The 24,080-nt window shown below is 40.0% G+C and overlaps 1 protein-coding gene across 1 annotated transcript in view; it reads left to right on the top strand.

Moving 5' to 3' along the window:
• Window positions 1-1,362: 1,362 nt before the first annotated feature.
• The window catches only part of CPNE8 (copine 8), a 72,405-nt gene continuing 49,687 nt past the window's right edge, over window positions 1,363-24,080 (top strand). Inside the window, exons 1-3 of the mRNA XM_005519194.3 lie at window positions 1,363-1,643; window positions 15,540-15,580; window positions 21,451-21,497. Coding sequence (XP_005519251.1) covers window positions 1,504-1,643; window positions 15,540-15,580; window positions 21,451-21,497 — 228 coding nt within the window. The 5' untranslated portion in view covers window positions 1,363-1,503. The remainder of the gene's footprint in view (window positions 1,644-15,539; window positions 15,581-21,450; window positions 21,498-24,080) is intronic.

The following is a 24,080-nucleotide window of genomic DNA, read 5'->3' as shown; positions in this document are numbered from 1 at the left end:
AATATATGTCCTGTACATAAGAACACATTATTGTCTTCTGCATTCCCACTGCTGTTCCTTCTGTTTGCTATGAGCTAATCAGGTGTCGACATTCAGGTTCTCTTGCCATTATTTTGATGTATTACCCGAGATCAAGCATTGAACTTGAATTACAGCAGCAACAATCTAGAAATTAAATTCAAAATGAATGTATTTTGATGTGGCTTTGGAGTTATTTTTTTTTTTTTACAAATAAGCAGATTAAACTTTATTGCCATATGTAAAACTATTAACAGACAGAAGAGTAGAGAAATTCAGTACATGATTTCAGTTTGATATCTTCGACCTGTCCTACATATTGTGCGGCTACTGACATGGCATTTAATTCACCTGCGCTTTAACTTCCCACCTTGTGACATTCTTCAAACTGCTATGATGAGAAATAAATACTGGGGACTACTTAGATGCCATAATAAAGGATACAAATTAAACACATATATAAGATGATGGAGCTGTTGTATTGTCAATTACTATGAACAGAAAAAAAATGGAAAAAAAAAATAAATAATAAGTCCGCGCACGTGTGAGGGAGTGACACCCCCGTTCTTCAGTGTGGCAGTGCACACAGTGACCAAGGTAACTTCACCTCTCTTCTCTCGACTCCTTTGCAATTGGAATGCCTGTTGCCTTTCCGAGTGCAGTTGCCACCGAGCTCTTCCCCTTTCCCGCCCCGAGGAGCGCCCGCCCGGCCCTCAGGGCCGCTCCGCCGCGCCCCCTGGCGGCACCGTCCCTGCCCCGCGGCCCGCTCGTACCCGCGCTCCTCGCGCCTTCGCCGCCCGGGACTTTCGCGGCGGCGGCCCCGGGAGAATTACCCCGCGCCGGGCCTGGAAGTTCGGCCCTCACGCACTGTCCGCAGCTGCCGCTCGCTCGGGCGCGGGGACCCGTACACGCACTAACGCGGAAGGAGGGGATTCCCCGGACAGCTTGCGGAACGGGACGGAACAGAGCGGGAGTGCCCGTGACAGTGCCAAGGGGAAGGCACCGGGGAGGTTCCTCATTCGCTAACGCGTCGGGAGGAGATTCCCCGGACAGCCTGCGGGACGGGACGGAGCGGGAGTTTCCGTGCAGGGACATGGGCAGAAAAGATCAGGAAGGCGCGGGAGTGAAATCGCTCGGGACCGCACCCTAGGCACGCCTCCAGCGGGGCACTTCCCCGCCCCGCACGCTTTGGGGTCGCGACGGCTCCGGTGCCGCATTTCCCCTGAGGGCTCCGGTGCGTCCCGGCCGTCGGGGTCCCCGCGCCCGGGGCGGGCACGCGCGGCTCCCGCTCGCGGTGACGTCACGGCCCGCTCCCGCCCCGCCGCTCCAGTCGGCGGGCGCATCCCGCGGTTGCGGAGCGGAGCGGAGCGGGGTTCCGCGATCACCGCGCTCCGCAGCTCGGGCAGCAGCGGCGTAGCGCCGTGGAGGCCAATAGGCGCCGCCTCCTCCCTCCCTCCCTCGTTCCCGCCCGCGCCGCTCTGTCCCATGTTCGGGCTGGAGAAGCCGGCGGGGCGGCAGGAGCCGGGCAGAAGCGGTGGGCTTCCGAAGATGGCGTCCGTGGGGGATTTTAACGTACTCAGCTCCAGCATCCCGGCCACCAAGGTGGAGCTCTCGGTGTCCTGCAGGTACGGTGGAGGCTTCTGACCGCGCCACCCAGTCTCCCCCCGGCGTCGGAGGGGGCGGACGGGCAGGGGTCCCCTCGCCCCGGGCTTGTCGGCGGAGCGGGGAGGAGAAGGGCAGCACGGGACGCCCTCCGTATGCCCGGAGCTGTGCGAAGCGCTCCCTCTCCTGCCCTCGGGGAGCGCCGAGCCCGGGGAGCTGCCAGTGCATTCTCGGGCAGAACCGGGCGCAGCCCGGGGCCGGCTGCCAGCCCGCTGCAGCCCGCTGGCCGCACACCGGGCGTGTCCGCCGCAGGGGGCTGCCGGCGGACCCCGGGGGCGAAGCGCCGGCCCCCGCGGCGGCTGCGGGTTCTGCCGAGACGGGCAGCGGCCGCTGCCGCTCCGTATCCTGCCCGCGCCGCTGCCGGGGAGCGGGAGTCGCGTCGGTGAGCGCGCAGGGCGCCTTATCCGGCAGGTATTTAACTTCTGGAGCTGTCCCGAGTGCCGTGGTAGGGACGGAGACCTTCCGTCCGGAATTACCCTGTCGTGGGTTCTTCAAGGCTCTCTTTGCAAAACTTAGCAGTACGGGCGTGTTGCGTCGCCTCGTCATGTTTTATCGTAACGCTGCTGCCGAGAAACTGATGGAATGCCAACCCGTAACACCAAATGTAGTGTCTGTGGTTTTGTTTTTTGACGCTTGTTTATCGGTATTTCAAAAATCTTGTTTTCTTCCGTGGTGCGGAGATTTTCTCATTAGATGTCTAAAAAATACTTTTATTTGTGCGCTTTTTTTTTTCATGTCCTCGTTCACATTCTGCGACTTCCTTAAGTATTTCCTAGTAGTTGCAAAGCGGTGACGCCTTTCAGCAGCAGAGTTGGCAGCTTCTAGCGGAAAATTTGAACTGTCAGTGTGTTTCCTGATGGGAAATGAGACAAGAGTTTCTTCTACAATCCATTGCTTCATTTTGTAATGTAGCTTCCCAGAGCTGTTCCTGTTAACCAGTACTACTACCAGGACAGAACGGCAGTGCTCTAAACTTAAATTGTCAGACCACTCCCTCTCTTTCCTTAGTAAATAAAGTGTGATTTGGTGTTTTATTAAGTGTGGATCTCAAAAGAATTCTGAAGCAGTGAGAAATAGAGTACAGTTAAATTTGTAATACTGAAACAGTCACCAGGCTGACATAAACACCCCATTGTACTTGCTGGCTGTCTCTGCCAAGTTCACAAGCACCAACTGTTCGAGGAAGGATGTGCTGTGATGTGTAAAAGCAATCCAGGACCTTTAGTATTACTTTTAAGTTCTTCAAATAGCCTGTCGCAGTTACAGGTGTCAGAGCATTTATGCTGAATTTGACCCAATTCACTTAATATGGGAGTTCCTCTAATTCCAGGTATAATTTGTATATACCTGCTATGTTTCACAGTGGTTTAAGAATCCATCAGATAGTTACAAAGAAATGCAGGTATAGAACATAGGCAATCGATTCTGACCTTACTTGTAGCTCATTTCAGTATATAGTTTACAGCGGCACTTTCTCTGTAGATGTCGTTAAAAGCCATGTCAGTTTTGTTAAAACTCTTTCATTTGTCTTGATGTCAAGTGCAGAAAGATGGGAATTTCCATGGAGATTCCTTTCTTCTGTATGTGCTGGGTGACAATTTTTGATTACAAAATTATGCTTCAAAGCAGAGTATAAAATGAGTGACACTAGGGCAGAGATTAATGATTAACACGTTTGTGATTCATCTGTAAACACATTCATTGGCTAAAGCTTGTGAAATGCGGTGTCAAATGAAATTGTGAAAGACTGCAAGAGCAAACTGCAAAATTCAGAGAATGCTGAAAATTCTGTAATAATTAGCAGTTGTGTATTCATTAATACCTGGAGAGAAATGCTTTTAACAACAGTTTGGATCATGGTGGTTTTTTTCCTTGATACCTGAAGAGTTGTAGGACCAATGTGGTCACTAATTTACATCAACAATTGTTAGTTGATAGCTGATTTTTATTCCCAGATCATTTTTCTTGGTTTTTTCTTTTTGTTTGGCTTTGGGGTTCTTTATTGTTGTGGTGATGTTTTGTGGCATTTTTGGGGAGGGTTGTTTGGTTTTTTGTGGGTTTTTGCTTGTTTTCCATATAGGACATGAGGGAAGTTCTTCCCATTTGTACAGGTGGTGAAACTTGATGAGTGAAGCAGTGCAAATGGTGCCATAAAGTAAACTTGTGACTCTTCTTTCCTTTGTTCTGTCTTTCTGTCTGTCTTATTCAGTAAGGATACAGTTTCTGTTCCTTTAGCTTGCAATTCCATGTGGTTTCTCTGTCAGTATTTCCCAATTTGCCTGCATGCTCATACTGCCAGTGTTGCCAGAGTATCCAGATTCACCACTATGCAGATGGCATTACATAGGTGGTATTCTTCAAGGCACCCTGGTTTAGCCTCAGGGTCACATCAGGTAGCCTTTAGGAGAAATGCATTTCATGGGATGAGAAACTGTGTAAAAATTGTAAAATCAAGAAATATTTTGGTTGTCAGGCAATGCTCTTTCTGGGATTTCTTTATGACTAAAAGTTTTTTATATAATTCCCATGGCTTTTGAATGCCAGCATTAGCTGTAATTTAAAAAATGCTAGAAAAGTAAGAAATTAATTCAACTCTAGTTATTACTACTCAGTGCCTATGAAATAAAAACTTGACAATTAATTTCTGACTCTGTAAGATGTAGTTTATCAGGAAGCAGAAGTCTTTGACTCAAGAGCCAGCTCTAATAGAGCAGGAGAACTTACGTGTGTATCCCAGAGGATCCTCTGGTGCTGGTAATTGTCCACGATTGTCTGGATCAATTGTTCTGGTAACCATCTCCCCCTGCACCCTTCATCACATGGTCTGATGTTGCTGTCACCTGCCATGCAATCTTTATTTGTTGCTGCCTGGCATAAATTCGCACAACTGTCTTGTGGTGAAGGACCAAGACCTTGTCTCTGCAGTCTGTACGAAAGAGTGGAAATAAGCTGCGCTCTATCCTTTTATTCACTACTGTTTTCCAGCCCAAAGGTTCCTCTTCTTCTGCAGGGGTGTTTGCACTGCATGCTGGCTATAGGTCTGTGTCTAGACACAGCTCTTCTCTTACCAGCTGTGTGTGTAAGCTTATGGTCATATGTGAGCTTCAGGTAAGCTTCGGGCCATGTCCCTGTCATCCTGTTTTCCCTCTATTGATGTTCTCCACTGATTTCAATCTAGTTAAGTCTTGGAAAAACTCCATATTCTGTTCCCATCTTCCCTCTGTTAGTGCTGTTACTGTGTGTTGACTGAAGTAGTTTATCTCATGCTGAGAACGGCAAGACTGGTGATGACGTATCTTGAAGATGGTGCTCTGTGTAAGCATACAAAGTTCAGTGTAGTTTAATGGGTTCAAGTTTTTAATTTTTTTGTTGTAATCTATATAATTATGATCTCTGTTTATCATGATTACTATGTGGACAGGCCTAGGTTTTTTTCCTGTAGTACCTGATAATTCTGTAGCTGTTCTGCAGTTTTATGTTAATAAAAAGGTCAAGAGTTTCGTTATATCCCACTTTAATGTTTATTTATGGACTAGTCAATCAGAATTATCTTTTTGAGAGTGTTTTTTTAGTATCTATAGGAAACTAGAGCTGTAGTTTTATAATTCTATGACTTCTGGTAGAGTATCCAAGATAACATGGTTGTTGGAAAGATGGTAGAGTTGTTGTAAAATAGTGACACCATGCAGGGTCACTTTGCTAATTCATAATGTTTGTTGTGATAATACTGCTTTGAAAGGCTTTATGTTCAATCAGGCAGTGTCTTTACTGGTCTGGGTTTATGTAGGATAAACTCTATACTGCCTCTGTTCCCACAACGGGCATTGTGTGCGTAAAGGCACTATAAGCGCCTTGTAACAGTTAATTCAACAGAAATAGTTGTTTGCTCATGCCTTTTTTGGATCAGTCCCATGCCACTTCACAACTTGTACAGAAATCTAACATTAATGAATGAGCTGAATGGAATTAAGCAACCCCTGTTCTCAGTAATTGAAATAATTCCATTTCAAGTTTCTTGCACAGTGGAACAAAGCATACCACTTCAGAATTTTTCGTTTCCTTTGTCAGTCTTTCCTTTTCTTCTCTAAAGAAAAGTTTCCTTTTCTTTAAAAGTCTTAACCAGCCACTTCTGAGTGTTTGCAATACCTAAAAGTATGTTTAATTATATCTTTGATTGTCCTAGGCATTGATTTCTGGCAAGATCATGTCTCTCCAGTCATCATATTTACCTTCTGGGTTTTTTTAAAATACTAACATTTTTTTAGACATCTCTATCACAGAAAGGTACAATGATAAAAAAGATATTCATAATGAATTATTCGAGCTTGTAACTCTGTATAGTACAAAATACAGAATATAAAATTAATTTTGATTGTAAATCTGGTTTCTATTTTCCTGCTCTCTTTGTGTATGTGTTTCTAGGTTGGATTAAAAGTCCACGGAGTTATGTGTAACTGGCAACAGAAGGTTGATCCTACACTTTTTTTTTCTGAAATGAAACTGCCTAGACAACCATTTGGTTTCAGATGAGGAAAAATATAAGTGGTTTACAGTGTTCATAGTCATGGAGATGCCTTCCTGATAGAGTTTAGGGTTTAGTTTTCACCTGTGTGTCTTTGTTGTTTGAAATTTAAACAAGCAGACATGTGAATGAGAAAATTTAAAGCAGATCATTTGCACTGGAAGTTCTGTCTTTCGATAGCTAGTGATGCGAAAGATGGGTGCTAATGTCTTTACGAGCAATTCCATGGGTGAGTGCCTTAAGGGGAAATGGGTGTTGATGTCTTTGAAGTTGGTCTTAGTGCCTCTGCCAACCTCAAGCTACAGACCCCAGACAGTTTGACTCCTGAACTTAAGGGTAATAGACAAATGGGTCAGCACAAAGTCTATGGCAGAACTCACATAGCCCAAATTTCTGAACTCTGGAGGAAAATTCCTTGTTCAAGGGGGGAACGTGACAGTCGGTTTGGGAAGGCTGTACCTTCCTAGTACCGCAGCCAGTGGAGAAAGGAAGAGGACAACACGCAGCCAAGATTTTAGGATGAAAGGAGGCTGCGCCCTCTGAAACCTCGAGAGAGAAACCCCACGGGCATATGGCCAGGTGGACTCTCTCCCTTTATTCGAATAAAGCAGTAGGACTCCTCTGTCTCCTTTGTGGACAGTGGCTTTTCATAGAGTGATTTTTCACACACTGGGGGCAGGCTGTTTTAACCCACCCCTGAGATGGTGTAACTGAAAGTTCTTACTAGATCCCTTGGAGTGAATTAAGGTGAAACAAGATTGAATGACCAGTGTATGCATCTGAGAGGTTTATTTCAGAGCAGTTTGGTTACATTGGAAAAGATGTATGTGTCTGCTTTGGTTATTATTTGTAGGAGTATAATTACGCAAAAGTATAAAAATATCACTTAGGAAAATATACAAGGAAAAGAAAGAAAGGGTAAGAATACAAAAGGAGAGGAAAGATATCACTACCATCCAGCACCGAGATTTCATTGTTGCAATTTCAATGTCTATTACCAAAGTTGTGGTCACAGTCTTTATTTGTTGGGGGTTAATAAAAATCCCTGCTGTGTTAGAGTAAATAAAAATCCCCCCCAAAAAAGATTCAAAGGGTTAATACACATTCAGGTGGGAAAGCCCAGGTGCCTCCCCTGGGAGTGGAGTTTTACTCTGTGGAATAGTGTGGATCATGTCCTGTCTGGGGGTGCTTCAGGGGTCTTTGAAGATTTGTGGCCTTTTCTAAGACATGACCACTGTTTCTCATGACTGCACAGGTTGAGCCAGTTGTGGCTTACCAGAAGGAATGAATACCTTCAGGCTTACCTGTGAATGTCCCAATACCTCCCCCAGGGGGTGGTTTTATACCTGAGTCTCATCAGGAGAGGACATTGGCATGATAAAAAGCATTACCCCAGTGTTATGATGCTTGTATCCCCAATCATCTGTTCTGTTTATGCTGGATATTAAGTTCTGCACCTTTAAGACTGGTTCTGAGAGCGAAGGGGGAAAAGAAGCGCTCAGTTTGTTTTCAGAAATGGCACTGGGTCCCCCTAATTCCGGCTCTTGGACTGTGTTGTCTGCAGCACAGACAGCGTGCTCTTCTTTGCTTTTAGTTAGTTTTCTAGCTAGCTGAGGCAGACAAATTCCCCAGACTGTGGCTTTTCTTTTTCTTGGACCTGACTGGCCCTGCTCTGGGCCAAAAACCCAGACAAACCCCAGGAGCTCACACCTTGGGCCCACCAGGGCCTAGGATACTGCATTTTCCAGACAGGAGGGACTGATGAAAGACTGAGCGAGCCGAGCTGCGCCTCGTGAAAAGGACTTTATGAATTTGCCATCTTCTCAGAACAGCAAGAGGTTTTATTGCTTAATATTATTCATTTTTTATGCTTGTCAATACTTTGCTTGTTAAATAAACAGGTTTTTTTGTTTTTATCCTCCAAGGAACTCTTTTCCCCAGCTGGGGGAGGGGCCGCTTGAATCTGCTTTCTCGAGGGACCCATTTGGAAGTTTCTGCCGAAATTTGCCCTAAACCAAACCTCATATTGCAGGATCTGCTTCTTACTGGCCTTTTCCCTTATCTGGCTTAACAAAGGAGATTGTTGATAAGCAAAACTTGGTTTGTAGCGGTCATCCTCTGGTGGGTGAGTGTGCACCTCCTCTGCTCTGGGCTGTTCTTAGGAAGATAAGCGGTTTCACCACACACCCAAAAATTCCTCTCCTCCCCTCTGTTTAGGGGTGCAAATCCGGCCTCAGCAAAGTAACTATTGCTTTTACAAATCTGATTTTTGAGTCATTAACCTTTAACATTTCAGTTCTCATGCAGGCTTCAGGTTTCACATAACCTCGCAAGTCTTATGACTTTTCAGGTTATGTCTGAACATGCCTTTGCCTATATGGAGCCTTGTTTGGTTTTACTTAGCTGCAAACCCAAACCCGGTATCTTTCTTCTAGTTACTGGGTGGCTACTGCTTTGTTAGTTTCCCTTTGGCTTGTCCTTGTGTAACTGTGTGGTATAACAATGTTTCTTTCAGCAGATAGTAGCAAGTAGTTATTATGTGTAGTGTGATGTATTTGTGACCCTCACAGAATGGTATAGTGCAGAGGAGCATTGTCATGGTGATAGCAGAGACTTTGCATGTGGTAGCACAGGATGGGAGTGTGGCAGCAGAGGGTGAAAGAGGGTACTCAGGATGTCCCCCTTACTGGGGACCCCAGTGCTGTAGAAAGATCACCAGTGGCTGGTAAAGAAGTGCAGTTTGGGAGCTGGGCAAAACCAAAAGTGATGAAAGAGCAGGTCTCAAGCAGGTGTAAGGTGTAATACAGGCTGTGTATGGTGTACAGTAAATGCGGATGTAGAATGGAGTTGCAGATGTATGAAGTCAGAGCATGTTAACTCAGGGTGGGGGTCCTTGGAGTGGGGAGGAAGAAGTCAACATCATACTCCTTCTGAGACCACCTCTTCCACCCCTGCCACCGCTGTAAACTTCATGTTCTCTTGAGACAGGAGGTGGGACACTGGTGGGTGGCTCGCTGTAACACCCTCCCTCAGCTGAAGCCCACTGTCCTAGGCCTCAGAATGGTAGCATACAGAATTTTATTCCGAATTGTACAGAAGGGAATTTTTATTCCAAATTGCCAGGGAAGCCTGGCGGCAGAAAAAGATCTAGGAAATGTGCAATGACTGTGGATTTTTATGAAGACTTTCTGTGGTATTATTTTCCTCATTTTTTTCTCTGCCCATCTGAGCAGTGGCTCACTCACCAACAGTTCTGCACTGGCAGAGATGAATATTACACTGATGGTATATATTTCCTCTTAAAATTACTTTTTTGAGGTATATCTTTTAAAGAGTTGTTTCAGAAAAAACTGCAAAACTGATTAGGTTTTATATGTTGTTATACATTAATGAAACACTGTATTAATTGTATTATACATTCCTAAAGAAATCAGATCTCAAGGAGGGCAGCATATCCATAGGTTTGGATGGTCTGGGTGAAAGTAACTGGAAAGGAGTGGTGAGTTGACACTAGATTGAAAAGCTCTTTTGACCACCACCAGTCCTTAATGCCATTTCCCGGGATACATCACCAGAAGCTCAGAGCCAGAGGCTGTTTACCTTCCCAGCCTTAACAACATAAATTTGGATGGTTTATGCTGTTGGTTTCACATAGAAATTAGGTTGGTACTGAAGCAGAGTTCCACCAGTTTGTGATAGTACTAATTGGTCTTTTTTTTAAAAAAAATTTAAACTGGAATAGTCTAAGATTGTGTTCCGGTCTGTTTCATCTGCACAAGTGTATTTTCATAACCCAGTACTTCCTGTCTGATTCAACAGAGGTCCTGTAAAACTTGCTGTGTTAGAGTAAATAAAGTTGGCCATTCCTTTGGGGTTTTTTAACCCTCAGGAGTAATCAGCAGTTTTAATAGAGGTTTCATCCTAAAATTGCTTGCATACATCTAGCCAGAGATGGCTTTCTGTGGGTTGTCTTGAAACTCATGGAAGCACTGCTGATCTTACCCTTCTCATTGCTTCTCCCTTTCTTTTTTCCCTAATGGCTTCTGAACCAATCTATTCGTAGCTTGACTGTGAAAGTTACCGTGAGGCTGAAAGTTATTTGTTTCCTGGTGAATTACTTCTCCAAAGGTTATGAAGAGGTATTGTGAATGTTTTCTTAGGCTTGCACATCAGAGATGTTTGCTTTCTTTCCAGTTCTTCTAGTGCCCTGAAGAGTGGGGATGGTTTGAACAGAAAGGAACAGGTCCTAATTGCCTGTTAGTCAGTAGAGTCACTGTTGTCTTACCTGTGAGCCTATTCTAAGAGAACCTGTTATTTTGACAAGAGGGTAAAATTCTGAGAGATTGTCTGATCTGCTGCTAGGTTCAGGGAATTTAGAATCTAGAGATGTGGAGGCTAATAGCTGGCTTTGTTGTGCTCTGACAGAATAGAGAAGGAGAGAGTAAATAGCTGTGGAAAGGTGACTACTTAAACTGCCACTGCAATTTGTGAAATTACTCTGCAGGTAGGTCAAGTGGGCTCTTCACTTAAGTGGACTCTTTGGATCGTACGTCATCTTAGGACTGAGTCTTGCAAGTTCAGTGATACCATGAAGGCTGAGGAGCAGTGCCTACTAGATTAATACAGTTATGTTACAATTAGCAGTACTATGGGTACTATTCTGCACATTAAAAAGTGATTAGCATACTCCTTTCTTTATCAGGATCTTCCATGGAAAAGTGATGTGGGCCCATCATTAAGTGAGGGAAGATTTAATGAACTAGGGACAACTCCTTTTCCCATGGATTGATAAAAGTGTGAGAGAAGTAGTGTATGCTTGTAGTATATAATACAAATACGATATACTGAAAATGTATATTTTCTAAAAATTATTTTGCATGACTAATCAACTTCTGTGTTTGCAAACTGCTGAGTGCTTTATTTAGTAACCAAGAAATATTTGCATGCATTTCAATGTAATCTAAAGAGGAAGAGAAACACAAAGACATAGCACCCAGAGAGATTTTGACAAATTGATCTGAAGTGACCTATATACTTATCATTAGAGATTTCAGAGCTGTTGAAAGCAATGTATAAGTAAGTTTTTTCCAGTCAACACAGATTTTTAATTTTTTTTTTAAATTTTGAAACTAAAGAAACAGATCTTAAACTGCTCAGTTCTGTAGTTACTGTGGTCTGTTCTTCAAGGCTAGAATTCTGTAATTTCTGACGGGGGAATTGGTTTTACTTCTGCTTAGCAGTTTGGTGTAACAAAGGTTAAAAAAAAACTTACAGAGAAGGAAGTTCAGATGCTGATGAATAAAATAAAGTAAAATTTGAAGGAAAGTATATGCTACTTTTTAGTGTATATCTGGCGACATACGTACAGCGCATATAGTGGGTGAGAGCTCGTAGGAAGCAGCACGGGCTGTGATGGTTTCTGGTTAGCTACCACTGCTAACTAGATCAGTGAATCTTGAAGCATCTGATTTATACACGTGACTGGTTTTAGATTAAACAGTACAAAACACTCGGCATTAGGAAGTATTTCTTTACTGAGGGTGGTCAGATGCTCGAACAGGCCTCCTAGAGAGCTGCCCCAAGCCTGGTGGTGTTTAGGAGGCATTTGGACAGTGCCCTTAATAATGTGTTTTAACCTTTGGTGAGCCATGAAGTGGTTGTGCTGCTGGACTAGATGAACATTTTTGGCTCCTTCCAACTGAAACATTCTATTCTAAAAAATCTCCATGAGCACTGGACTGTTTTTTCCATAAGTTTTTATGGAGTTTATGAATCTATGTGAACAAAGTGATTCTGTGAGGCATAGTGAAAAATGTTTTAACTTTATCTGTTTACTGATAACTTTCTTTCCCACCCTGGGGAAATTGCTCTCATTATACAGAAGAAAAATTATCCTAGCATTTCCAGCATTATTGCCATGGCTGCTATTAATTTTTTTTTCCCTTAGAAGAAATCTGTGCTGTTGCAACTGTTTTGGAAGGTCCACACCGAAATGGGCAGGTGCAAAATGAATTCCATCAAGGTCTGTGCAGGTAGAATAATGCTTTCTGCACAGATGTTCCTAAACTTGCTTGCTATAGGTGTTTGATATGCATGTTTCTCAAGAAAAAAGTTTTGGGGTTTTTTTCCCCTCTCTCATAATTGATAGAAATTTCTTTTCTTTTTGCATGCTTTATCTGGAAGGCTTAATGGACATAGACAAAAAATATACTCACCAAGCTCAGTTAAAATAAAAGTCTATTTCTCTCAATGCTTTGATTAGGAGAAAGATAAAGAAGTTTCAAATATTTCTGGTTTCTGAGTTTGTGAGCTTTCCTGAGACAAAATGTTTTACTACCAAAGACAATGCTTTTCTCAGGGAAAAAAAAACAAAAATACACTCTGTATTGCTCAGTGTGATTGAAAATTAAGAGTACAAAGACTACCTAAAGTTCTAGACATACATTCAGCCTGCTTTCTATTTTGTGTTGCCATTCCTTGTGGCTGTAGTTTGGCCTATGCTTAGGTACTGTTACATTTAAAGGAGCACTTTGATTGTTATCCCCCTGAAATGAAAACACAAATGAAATTGAGCAGCCTATTGAGGTGTTAGGTGATTAAGTGGACAAATCAGACTCTTCTTTTTTATTTTCTTTTTTTTTTTTTCCTATTGGCACTTTAAAGTTCCTTTTGAAATTGGCTGCATTGCTTGTACAGCTTGCGAAGTTCATATGTTGGTGTTTTGGTTGGCTCTTTATGATTTGGGCAATCAGACATGCTGCAAACTTTGCTGAAGACATTGTTTATTTGCAGGAAAGTGTGTGAAGGGTTGAATTGAGGGTGTTGTAAGTTGTAGTTCAAAACCATGAGTTCATTGCACAAACGGACTGAATTACAATGTTAAACTTGTGTGTCTCTCCCCTTGCAATCCTCTCAGGGATACTGCTTCTGTAGAAATGTTCTTAACTTATTAAACATTCTTTATCTTTAGATTCTTTAAGAACCTGTAGATTGTCATCTACAGATTCTTACCTGCTTTTTATGCTGTTCCCAGACTAAGCTTTACAGTATCAGGCCACTCTTCATGTTAGTATGTATATGGGAAAATAGAGGGGAGCAAAACTTAAGAAGGAACACAAGAGTAGGAAATATCTGAAGAACTCAAAGTAACTTATCTCTGTATGAGCATGACTAAAATTCCTTAATCCTAATATACAGTGACAAGCACTAACATACCAATTATAATGTCACTGTATAGTCATCATGCAGAGCATTTAAAATTGTTTGGAATTCTAATGGTGAGTATGGGAGGCCTGTTCCAAAAATCTGATGTACTATTTCTTACATATAAGTCTGATTTTTGCAGTTTTATTGTAATTAATTTTGGGATAATCCAATTCTAGTTACCAGGAATTAATGGTGTATCTAGGTATATATAATTAAGAAGGAATAGGAGGCAATTTTCATTTTGGCAATTCCAATATTGCAGAACTTGCTGTACTGTCTTTTAAAGCAGTTTGTAGTAGTTGTTGTCAACTACTGACTTGGGTTCACTGATTTTCCTGGGTTTCTTAATACTTCCAATTTATATTTGCATGATTTTCGTTAAGGTAGGATACAGTTTCACTGAGTATAATTGTATGCATAAAAATCACACTTCTGGATGGACTAGGGAAGTTCAGAAGAATTAGTGTGTACAGAATTCAGGTGTATTCACAAGTAGTAATATTAAAGCTAGTGCCTACTTTGACTAGATTGAATAAAACAGATCTGTCCAATGTTCTTTTCAAGCTATTTTTTTTTTTCATATTGCTTGTTCTGGAGTGTGAACTTGGCAATACTTAAATTTGGAATACATATCTTTTCATTGCTGAAGTCTTAATTGAACTTCTTAGAGCACCTGTATTGAACAAAATAGTAATCCACATTTAAGCACTGCTCAGTAGCACAAAAATAATGTAATTTAGATCTGAATGACAGTAGTTAATGGTGACCCTTGAAGAGGCTCTACTAGTTATTAAAATAAACAGCTACAAGGGATGTAAAATTTAATCCTTCCTTTTGCTCTGGGGTAGGGTCAAAGACCTTACTAGTAATTGTAGCTATCTGACATGTTCTTGAAGACAATGGAGATTTCACATAATGTCTCCCACCTTTAACAGTGAAAGATAGTAAAACAGTGGACTAAACTTCAACTTCTGTGCCTGCGGTGCAGAAGATTCAATTTACGGTTGAACCTGTTCCTACTTACTCTGTCTGCATCGAGGTCGGTTTCAATTTGTAGCAGTATTTCCTTCATAGATACAGTCTATATACTTCAGATTATTTCCATTTTCACTGAACTCTGGTAGCTCCTTGTGTGTTTTAGATTGCAAGAAATCAGAGTGTCCAAAACATTATTGCTTGAATTGAGTGTTTATCAGTATTATGAAGACCAGACAATTAATCTAACGTGGACAAAATTTTTGTTTGTATATTCCATTATGCCTTTTTCCCAAAGGTACAAGACTCCTGACTTGCATTCAGTTTGTGGTCAACTGTGATGTCTAGGACTATTTTTGACATAATTACTGTATATCCAGCTTCATGTAGCTATGCTGCATTTTTTCTGTTAATACCTTCCAAAGTTTATTAGCTCTTTCTTGTCCCTTTTCAATGGCATCCTGTTTTCAGAACATTTTTCTAGGCTGTCGAGACAATTTAAAAAATTTGTTTATTTTATTTTTATTTTTTTTTGAATGATGGAATGTTGGTAACTACTCTGATAATGGTTTCTGGTCAGTCCTGATTCTTTAGAATTGTTAATTTAAGTTCATTCATCTGTGCATGATTCTCAGCTGGCTGGAGTGTGGTTACGGTATTGGGACTGCATTCCAAAACAAAATTAAAATTTATTCCTATGTGTGTCCTATGTATGGATAAGTTCTCTTTACCTTACTTGTCTATGACAGATTCTTAGAGATACTTCCTGATGGCTCTGCAGTCTCATAGCCACTCTTTTAAGTAAAGTCTAAGGTTTTTGGGTTGAACTGGCAAGTTAATCTTTGGTAGGCCTTTGTGATTTAAAGGTATTTCTCTTCCTGGTGCCTGTTACATGTATATATAATGTACATTTGGTTATTCTTTGATTCATGGCATTGAAGTGTATGAGCACAGTTTGCTCAAATCCAAAATGGATAATAAAATGAAATGTAAACTGACTCCAGCATTAGTGCTGACTAAGTCTTGTGTATTAGGAGGGGAGAAGACTAAGCTGACTCTTGATTAAAAATGTTGAAAACATATGTGCATTGGTATCTGATTTGCATATTTCACAATTTTTTTATACCTAAGATTATTTTTCTCTTTTTTTTTATAGAAATCTTTTGGACAGAGATACATTTTCTAAATCTGATCCAAGTGAGTATATAGTATTTTTTTGTTTCTTCTTATTACATATTCTAAATGTGCAAACACTGCAGTAAAATTAGGTGGGTGATCTTCTTCAGTGTCAGTTAGGTTTACATTGTCTTTGTGACAATTACTTAGAATAATTAAATTACACTTAAATAAGTTACACTTATAATTAATGTTATGTGAGCTGGAATTTTAAAGACTGTTTTTAATACTACCTTCCTGAGCTAGATAGTCCCTTATGTAGTATTTAACCTAAAGGTTCCTGAAATTAATAAATTCTGTAAGGTTAGGTTGTTTCTTTTTTAATAGCTGTTGTTTTAGATCTTTTTCAAAGCTATTAAACAAAATACTAAATGAACTAGAAGCATTTGTTGCTGCTAGTACACACTGTCCACTAAACTTAGAGTCAAATGCTGAAAAATAAAATTAAGTTAATTAATCTCTGGGAAACACTGTCTTTCCTGATCAAAAGTGGTATGATGGTTTTAGAATTAATCTTTTCAGAATTGTAAGCTAGTGACACTCACTTTCCTTGTAAGCTGTATTATGACCGGATCCTCCAGAACTCTCATGTCTATGAATTTATGATGGGACTTTCAATTTAAAAACCATTACAATCTTCCTGTGTTGGATGCTTTATGAAAACTTTAATCAAGGAATGAGATCACAAAAAATTTCATTTTTTTTCTGATAATATTACTCAGAGGAGTTTCGTACTGTTCATAGTTCGGTCCTTAGGTTGTGGTGTCATCTTTTCTTCTGTACAGCTCTCCATTTGCTTTTATCCATAAGTTCATTTCCTTTCTTTAAGCCTGGGGTTTTCTTCCTTAGGTTACCATATATTGTGCCTGCTGGCATTGGAAATAACCCAAGACACATATGCTTGTATCAAGTCTCTAGACATGCAACCATGCCCTGATATTTGAATATTGAGTTATGTAGGGTTATGAAACATTTGAGTAGTTTTGTTAGAGTGTATGTTTCCATTCTGCATCAAAAATTTCTTGAGAGAGATTCCACAATACACTTTTGAAGAGAAAAGCTTCTACTTCTTGGAGAAAAGCTACAAGAAATTAGGAGTACCTTTGGTGTTTCTAACCTGTAAAGCTTTTTTTAAAAAAAAAACGAAAAACAACCTTAGGAGTTGCATAAGCAATACCGTGCCTCTGGTGTAGGGAGATCACACAGAAACAAAACTGAGTGTTTTACATATTAATAAAAAAACTTTAGTTGGCTAAAAATGATGGTAAAATTTAGTTGGGGGTTGGATGGGATGATTTTCAAAGGTCCCTAACAATTTTGTGATTCATTTAAAAAAACCCTCAATTAAACTGTTTTGAAGACTGCTCTGTGACCCATTGCCCATAATGAATTCAGAGATCTCTCGTATTGGCAAAGGTGATATGGTGTCTGTAGTTCTTAGGCTCAAATATTATTAATGACAAGTGCTTCAAGTTTTTATCAGATAGGACACTATATTAGATATAAATTGGAGGATTTGAGTGGCAGGGGACTGCAGTGTGAGCTGTGTGGGAGAAGGCCATGAACCACCTTGTGACAGTCACAGCTGATTCCTGTCAACTCTGAAAGCCATGTGAGTAGCTCTGGCCAGTTTTAGTACTCTGCGGGTTTTTTAATACCCAGTTTAGTTTGTTTGCTTGTACTGTCCTTTAGCTGGGCACAGAGATACGGCCCTACTGTAAAAGGGGTGAGTAGTATAAAAGGTTCTTGTTCTTCTGTATTTGCAAGTACAGCAGGACAACTTTCCTCAATGTCTGTTCACTTGGACAAAGGCCATTCTCTAGGCTGGTCTGTATACAGTAAGTTTAATCTGTAGCTAAGAAGGTGCCAAAATCAGCATCCTGCCACTGTCACAAGATCCACTTTTACAGCCACTGAATTTGCAGCCATTAGATTTCATACAAGATAGAACCATGTAGAGTCATTCTGTATGCTGAGGTCTCATTGCTTTTGACTAGGCCAGTTCTAATATGCTTTTCATACTCCAGTGCATTTATCTAAGGATCATAGTGGTAGTGAAAATCCAATTTTATCTTCTTGGTCTTTTTCTCAGAGGGACTCACAGGAATGCAGCTGACTTCCATGTTAATATAAATAGCCTTCTCCTGAAATTAAAAAGGAATTTGTGATTTTCCTGGTTCTCAGGAGATAAGCTTGGCCTTTTTTTGATACTGTAATTGCTACTCAGTATTCCAATTCTGACCACTTCCCTGAAATCTAGAATACTCATGCCAAGAGGAATCTATCACTTTGCCTCCCCAGAGGCAAGTGACAGAAGTAACAGTAGAGTAGAGATAGTAGATACAGATGGGATAGGCTTGGATAGCCGTTATTCATGAAGTATTTTAAACAATACTGAAGCCTCTTACTGACAGTGCTTTCAGCTCAGTGGAGTCAAAGCAAGCCATATGTACTGATTTACTGCAGTGTTGGGAGCATTCTGCTCTCCCAGTTTGGAGACTGTTTTTTCTAGGAATATTTTTTTTTTTTTAATCTATGGGTTTTATTGTTTTTTTTCTTGTAGAAAGCCGAGCTAAAGTAGTGGTTCCCTGATGAGGCAGGGATAAGACCTGCCGAGGAGATACAGATTAATGATTTTGGCATGTTTCCTCTGTCTAATAACAGGCAGAATTCTTTTCTTCCCAGGCTCTGATGACTCAAGCTGAGTCCTGCAGAGCTGTGCTGGCAGCAGCACAGTCAGATGAAATGTCCTCCTGTGGAGCCCTTGGCTCCTGAGTATTGATGATCAAAAGAGTCCAGGATGAATGAAGACATAAGAGCTCTTCCCTGGGGAATCTCCCCATGGAGAATAATAACAATAAGAAGAATCTCTTGGTGGTTGGGACAAAGGGATGTTAGGGCACCTCTGCCTGGAAGGTATAAAAACTGGTTAGTGAAGAGTGTTGGGGAGCCCTGCTAGAACTGGTACCATGAAAAGATGTAGGTAGCATGGGGAAAACGTCAGTGTCATTGAGGATAAGTCTTCCTTGGAATGGAATAGATGTGTTGTTGTGTTTGGGAAAGATGGGCAATGTTGATGTAACAGTAATTGCCAGACTAAAGGATGAGCATACATGCATTGAAAGGGAAAGGACCAGAGCAGGTAAGGGAGGCCCAGTCTACCTGGGAAAACAGGAAGGAGCAGGCTGTAATAATCAATAATATTTTGGCAACTGTATCTACAACAGAGTAATAAGCATTGACATTTCCACCTTCGTCTTCATTGCAAGATTTAATTAAATTTACCTTGAATATGATGTTGTGGTAGCAGTGTCCAGAGTTAAAAATTACTAAATATTAATATTCCTGACTACAAATGTAGCTGTATCTTCTCTTGGAGCAACTCATACAGCAAAGCCTTCCAAAAGGGTTTCTCAATTATTGTTCATCAGTGTACTGCTGTGAACTTTCTCATTGCTCCCTCAATTTTTGAGATTATGAGAGAAAAACTATTTTTTCAGCTGTCTTAGGATGTGGCTGCGTAATACAATGGCTTTTGAAATATTATTTATTCCCCTTTATTCCTTCTTCTCCCTCATGACAATGCTGTTAACTGTTTTCTTCCAAAAAAATGGCTTGCCTTATAGAGCCTTTAGTATTTGGTTTGAGCATTCCAAATGCTTTATATCAACTTTACCATGTTTATATGCATTTTTCCAGTTGGATATGAATTTGATGAATGAAGTTTTTGAGTGATTATTGCAATTAGTGTATCAGGATCTTTACAAAACCCTTTCCAAGAGCCATTCGAGATAGTGAACCTTAACATTGATGGAGACCAGTATCATGGTTGGTTTCCTAAAATTTGTGGGGTGCATTTTAGAGGAAAGATAGAAGAATTTTAGAAATTTTTCTCAATTTACAAAGTATTTATCAGAAAGACTGAAAATATGCCTTTTCTATAACTTTCATTAGGGCTGACTTTGTTTTTGGAATATCAGTGTGAGATGCACACGTGTATGTATCCCTGTCAGACTTGCACGTTTTACTTACAATAAAGTGTTGTATGAGGTGATTGCTTATTAGTCTATATTTTTATTATATTTAAAATATTGGCCACATCTGCAGCCTAGAGGGGGAGACATTATTTCAGTCTACAGCTTCCTCTGATTTTTCTCTGTGGTGTCCAGTGACAGGAGATGAGGGAGTGGCCTGAAGCTGTGTTGGGGAGGTTTATGTTGGGTATTAGAAAAAGGTTCTTCCCCCAGAGGGTAGTTGGGCGCTGGAAGAGGCTCCCCAGGGCAGTGGTCACAGCACCACCCTGACAGAGTTCAACAAGTGTTTGGACAATGCTCTTGGGCAGATGGGGTGACTCTTGAGGTGTCCTGTGCAGGCCAGCAGTTGGACGTGGATCCTGATGGATCCCTTCCAGCTCAGCATATTCTGTGATTCTACAATCCTGGATGGATAGTCAGAAGTTCAGTAACCTACAGAACTTTTTTTAGCTAATTTCATAGCTTCTATTTCATTCTGTTTTCTCACATTTTCCCATTTCACTTCATTCTTCACTTAATACACTCCAGCAGCTTACTTCAGAGTGTGTTGTAAAAATAGGCTTTTTGGTTTGGATTCACTCTACTGTCTCCTGAGAATTATTTTTAATTTTTTTTTTTTGTAAAAGCTTTTTTTCATCTATGAAACATCTTACTTAAAAAATGAAAGTGTTAACTTTTAGTTTCTGTGTGAGCTAAAATATTGAAATTGCTTTTTCCTGTTTCTCCTCTTATTTGCTACTGCCTAAGGGGATTTTTTTTTTTTTTTTTGTGTGTGGAGCAAATGCATTTTAAGAAGAAAATGTAATTAGAATGTTGGCTTAATTTCTGCTTTTGTCTGTTGATGATTCTGACTTCACTGAGAACAAAATCAAGCCTCTACCTTTGTTGTTCAAGGCTGCAACCTAAAACAGTATTATTTTTACCTTCTTTTGAAAAATAATGATTGGTACAAGAAAAGAATATGTTGACAAAAAAATGTTGAAATATCTGTATTTCTGTTATTTAGAAAGGATTTGAAGAGGAGTTTCAGGTAAAAATTGCTTTATCTTAGTTACCTGCAACTAGTTCAAGACTGTGGAAAATAAGGTTTATAGTGCTCCTTCAGTGCAAATGGCCTGTACTTAAAATAGTGTTTAAAAGACCTGATTTTAATCACTGCACCCCTGTTACCAGTCCTTGTGATGAAAGCTGCAGTGTAATATGTAGTGAGTGCTATACTGGAAACAGAGATCTGAGTGACACCTGTGGGATAGTTCTGCTTGGTCTTTCAAATTCAGGTTAGGTCAACAAATTTAATTGATTCCATATTTTCAGGCTTTAGTTTAAAAAACTAAAGTATGTGTATGTGAGATGCTTAAATATATATAAATAATGTGAAGTAAAATTGAGGAAGAAAACTCGAGAAATCTTTTTTTATTTTTTCCCGGTTCTATTTCCCCTGTTTCTTTTCAGTAGGGTCCTCATTTGTTTTTTTTACTTTAATTTTCGTCTCTCTTGAAGGAAATGTATTTTAGAGTAATTATGCATTAGATTATCTAGAGTAGTCTGACTACCCACATTTAAAGAACACCTGCTCTTATTCAATTTTACTTTTAAAGATTGTCAAGTGCTTTGCTGGAGGTAGGTGCAAGTGCTGCCTCCCTTTTTAGAAGCACTACATTTATTAGCTGATTTCTGCAACAAGTACACCACATGGTCACCGCTCTGGTTAGGCTTACTGACAGCTGAGGGAAAACATTACCATTTGATTGTCCTAGTTAGTAATTTCCACAGCACAAGAGACTACAAAATTAGTTCACTTAATTTAAGGATATGATAAAGTTTGAAAATAACAAAACTTTTTTTTTTTCTCCACAGTCTGTGTTTTGTACACACAAGCAATTGGAAACAAGGAATGGAGAGAGGTAAGATGCATATTCATAGATGTGTAAACCTTTTGGGTGTATCTAAGGTTGGTCATTTGTCCTAGCAGAAGAGGGCATGTCATAGCCTCTTGAATGCCATGCTAGGTGTATGGGGGTCCTATGTACCAAGAAACACTTAAAGTACAGTTACATTGATCTCAATTTCCATATCTGTATCACACATTTCCATCAAAAAAGAAAACAAAATAGAGAAAATACATGGGTTTCCCATTTTACAGTCTCCCTCAGATAAATTAAACCAGACTTAGCTGTCAATTTGGTTGAGGTTTGTGGCTCGAGAGAGAGGGAGACATTCAAACATGACTGAGCTGTGGTGAGGGTCAGTGTCAGCAAAACTAGCCTGTAGCTGTTAAAGATGTACCTTTGTTTGCTGTGTAGTGTTTCAGACAATTTAGATGCTGCTGAATAGAGTGTACATTATTGTAGGCAGCAAGGGAGGGAGGATATCATGCATAGGTTGGACTTTATCTTCTCTGTGAGTGTAAACACTCTAGAGAGATGTCTTAAGAAACTAAAGCAAGTACCTCAGAACCTGGAACTCTGTTCCAGTACTTAGTCATCTAATTTTTCTTCTCTAATGTTACTCTTTGAAAGAACTGATAGTGTTGGGGGGAGGATGGTCATCTTTCTATGATAAAATACAGTTTACCTGCCTTCAGAGAGGCTTGGTGGAACTTGTTCACTGCAGGTGTTTTTCACTACAGGTGCATCACTCTGCAGCCTTGGGCTTTAAGAATAGAGCCAAGTGTGGAATGTACTATCTTAGTATTTTTCCCTGTAAAAGAGAGGAGGTTTGATACTGTTGTTTTCAGAACTGATATTTTATATGATTTATATGATGCTGTGTAAAATTTCCAGTGGGAGGTGACCAGGAACACAGAAAACAGACCTCTTCTCTTATATTTGGTGTCCTTGCCTGTTGGCCAGAGAATTGTATTTTCTGCTTTGCTGAAACATGGTGAATATGAGTTTCAGTCTTGTCAAGAAGAGATAATTGAATTTATCTCATGCTTGGGGAAAAGCTCATATAACTTTGCAATACATAAAACAGTGTACCTATTTAATTTGTATGTTTTAGCTAAATTGCTGCTCTGTGTTGTTCTTAAGTGGATACTAGGCATCCTCTCAGTATACCTACTGGATCACATTCCTCTGATGATTCGTGTAAAGAAATGTCAGTTTAAGGACTCATAATGGGAATTCCCTAATCAAAGATAAATTAGGAGTTGTACATAAACAAGGTTCTAAATGTCTGGATAGCAAACTGTGAAAACAGCAGATTCTTAATTCATACAAGTGCCGAGGTAGCTTGGAATAGTTTGGTTGTCAAGCTTAGATCATCACTCAAGCATTTGGGTCCTCTTCTGGTCCAGGGTCAAGATGATTTTGTCAAAATTTTGGCTTTTATTATTGTCTAAGATTCATATGCAACTTTATGCAATTTTCATACTTCTCTTGTGTAGCTGTTAAAACACTTACCATTTTTAATATTATAATTGTCCTGATGGTAGAAATAAAAAAAATATCTTACCTAGAAGTACATAGAATTAAAGAGGAAGGTTAGGAATTACAGGCATTTAAACAGACTTTTGACATTGTAGTTGCTAGAAAATCTGAGTTTTTTGTTTTAAATCATAATTATCTCCATCTTGTCTATCAGGAGGTTCAGGTATAAATACTTTCAACTCAGTTTTCTGTTTACAGTTAGTGGAAAAAAGTAACATCCTGAGGGCAGTTCACCAGACCTAATTTAGATGTCTGCATTAGATCAGATGAATCATTCTATATAAATGCCTCCAAGAGATGAGCAAAAGCCTGAACTTCTATGTCAGATGTAGAGTTCAGTGAGTAGAATCCATTCCTAGTATCTGTTACAATAGTCAAAATTTAGAGGTTGGCATTGTGGAGGGGCTTAATCAACATTGTGTTTTATGTGTTCTGATGTATTATATTTATACCATCAGTAAAAAAAAAAAAATTAAGGCGGTAGGTAGAAGATCAGTCCATTTAAATATTTACATTGATTCTGTTACTCTCCCAAATAGTGTTTCTGAAGGCTTTTGCTTCTTGGCCATGTTGAAATTTTAGCTTTATTCAATTGTTATTGGGGAAAGTAGGCCATGTGGAGAACTAATTAATCAGTAGCTATGTTGTTAGTCATAAATGACTGGATTATAGAAGTAATCTCTTCTGTTTACAAAGGCAATAGGTAATTGGGAAAACAGATTTCAAAAGGTGCTTAATTTAGCTGAAAAGTGTAGACTAGTGATTTTTAGAGAACAGCATTTTAATGCCACAAGTAAGGTAAATTCTATTAGTAACTCATCAGTTAATTAGTTATAGTAGTTTAATCACAGAAACATTTAAATTGGAAAAGGCTTTTGAGATCATTGAATCCAAGCATATGGGAAGGAATCATTTGTGTCACCATGTAAAATAAGTAAACGGACAAAAAACTGAAGCCTCAACTAAAACCCAAAACAGTAATTTAAAATAATTTAAAGAAAAGTTAGTAGTGCCACTGAATTCAGTCTCTCAAGTTTTGTAACAATCTAAGTATAA

Source organism: Pseudopodoces humilis, chromosome 5 (genome assembly GCF_049639895.1).
Source record: "Pseudopodoces humilis isolate 2021_Gansu_Grassland_sample_001 chromosome 5, ASM4963989v1, whole genome shotgun sequence".
NCBI lineage: Eukaryota > Metazoa > Chordata > Aves > Passeriformes > Paridae > Pseudopodoces > Pseudopodoces humilis.
Note: the sequence above shows the minus strand (reverse complement) of the source record. Positions and strands in the feature narration are given on the sequence as shown.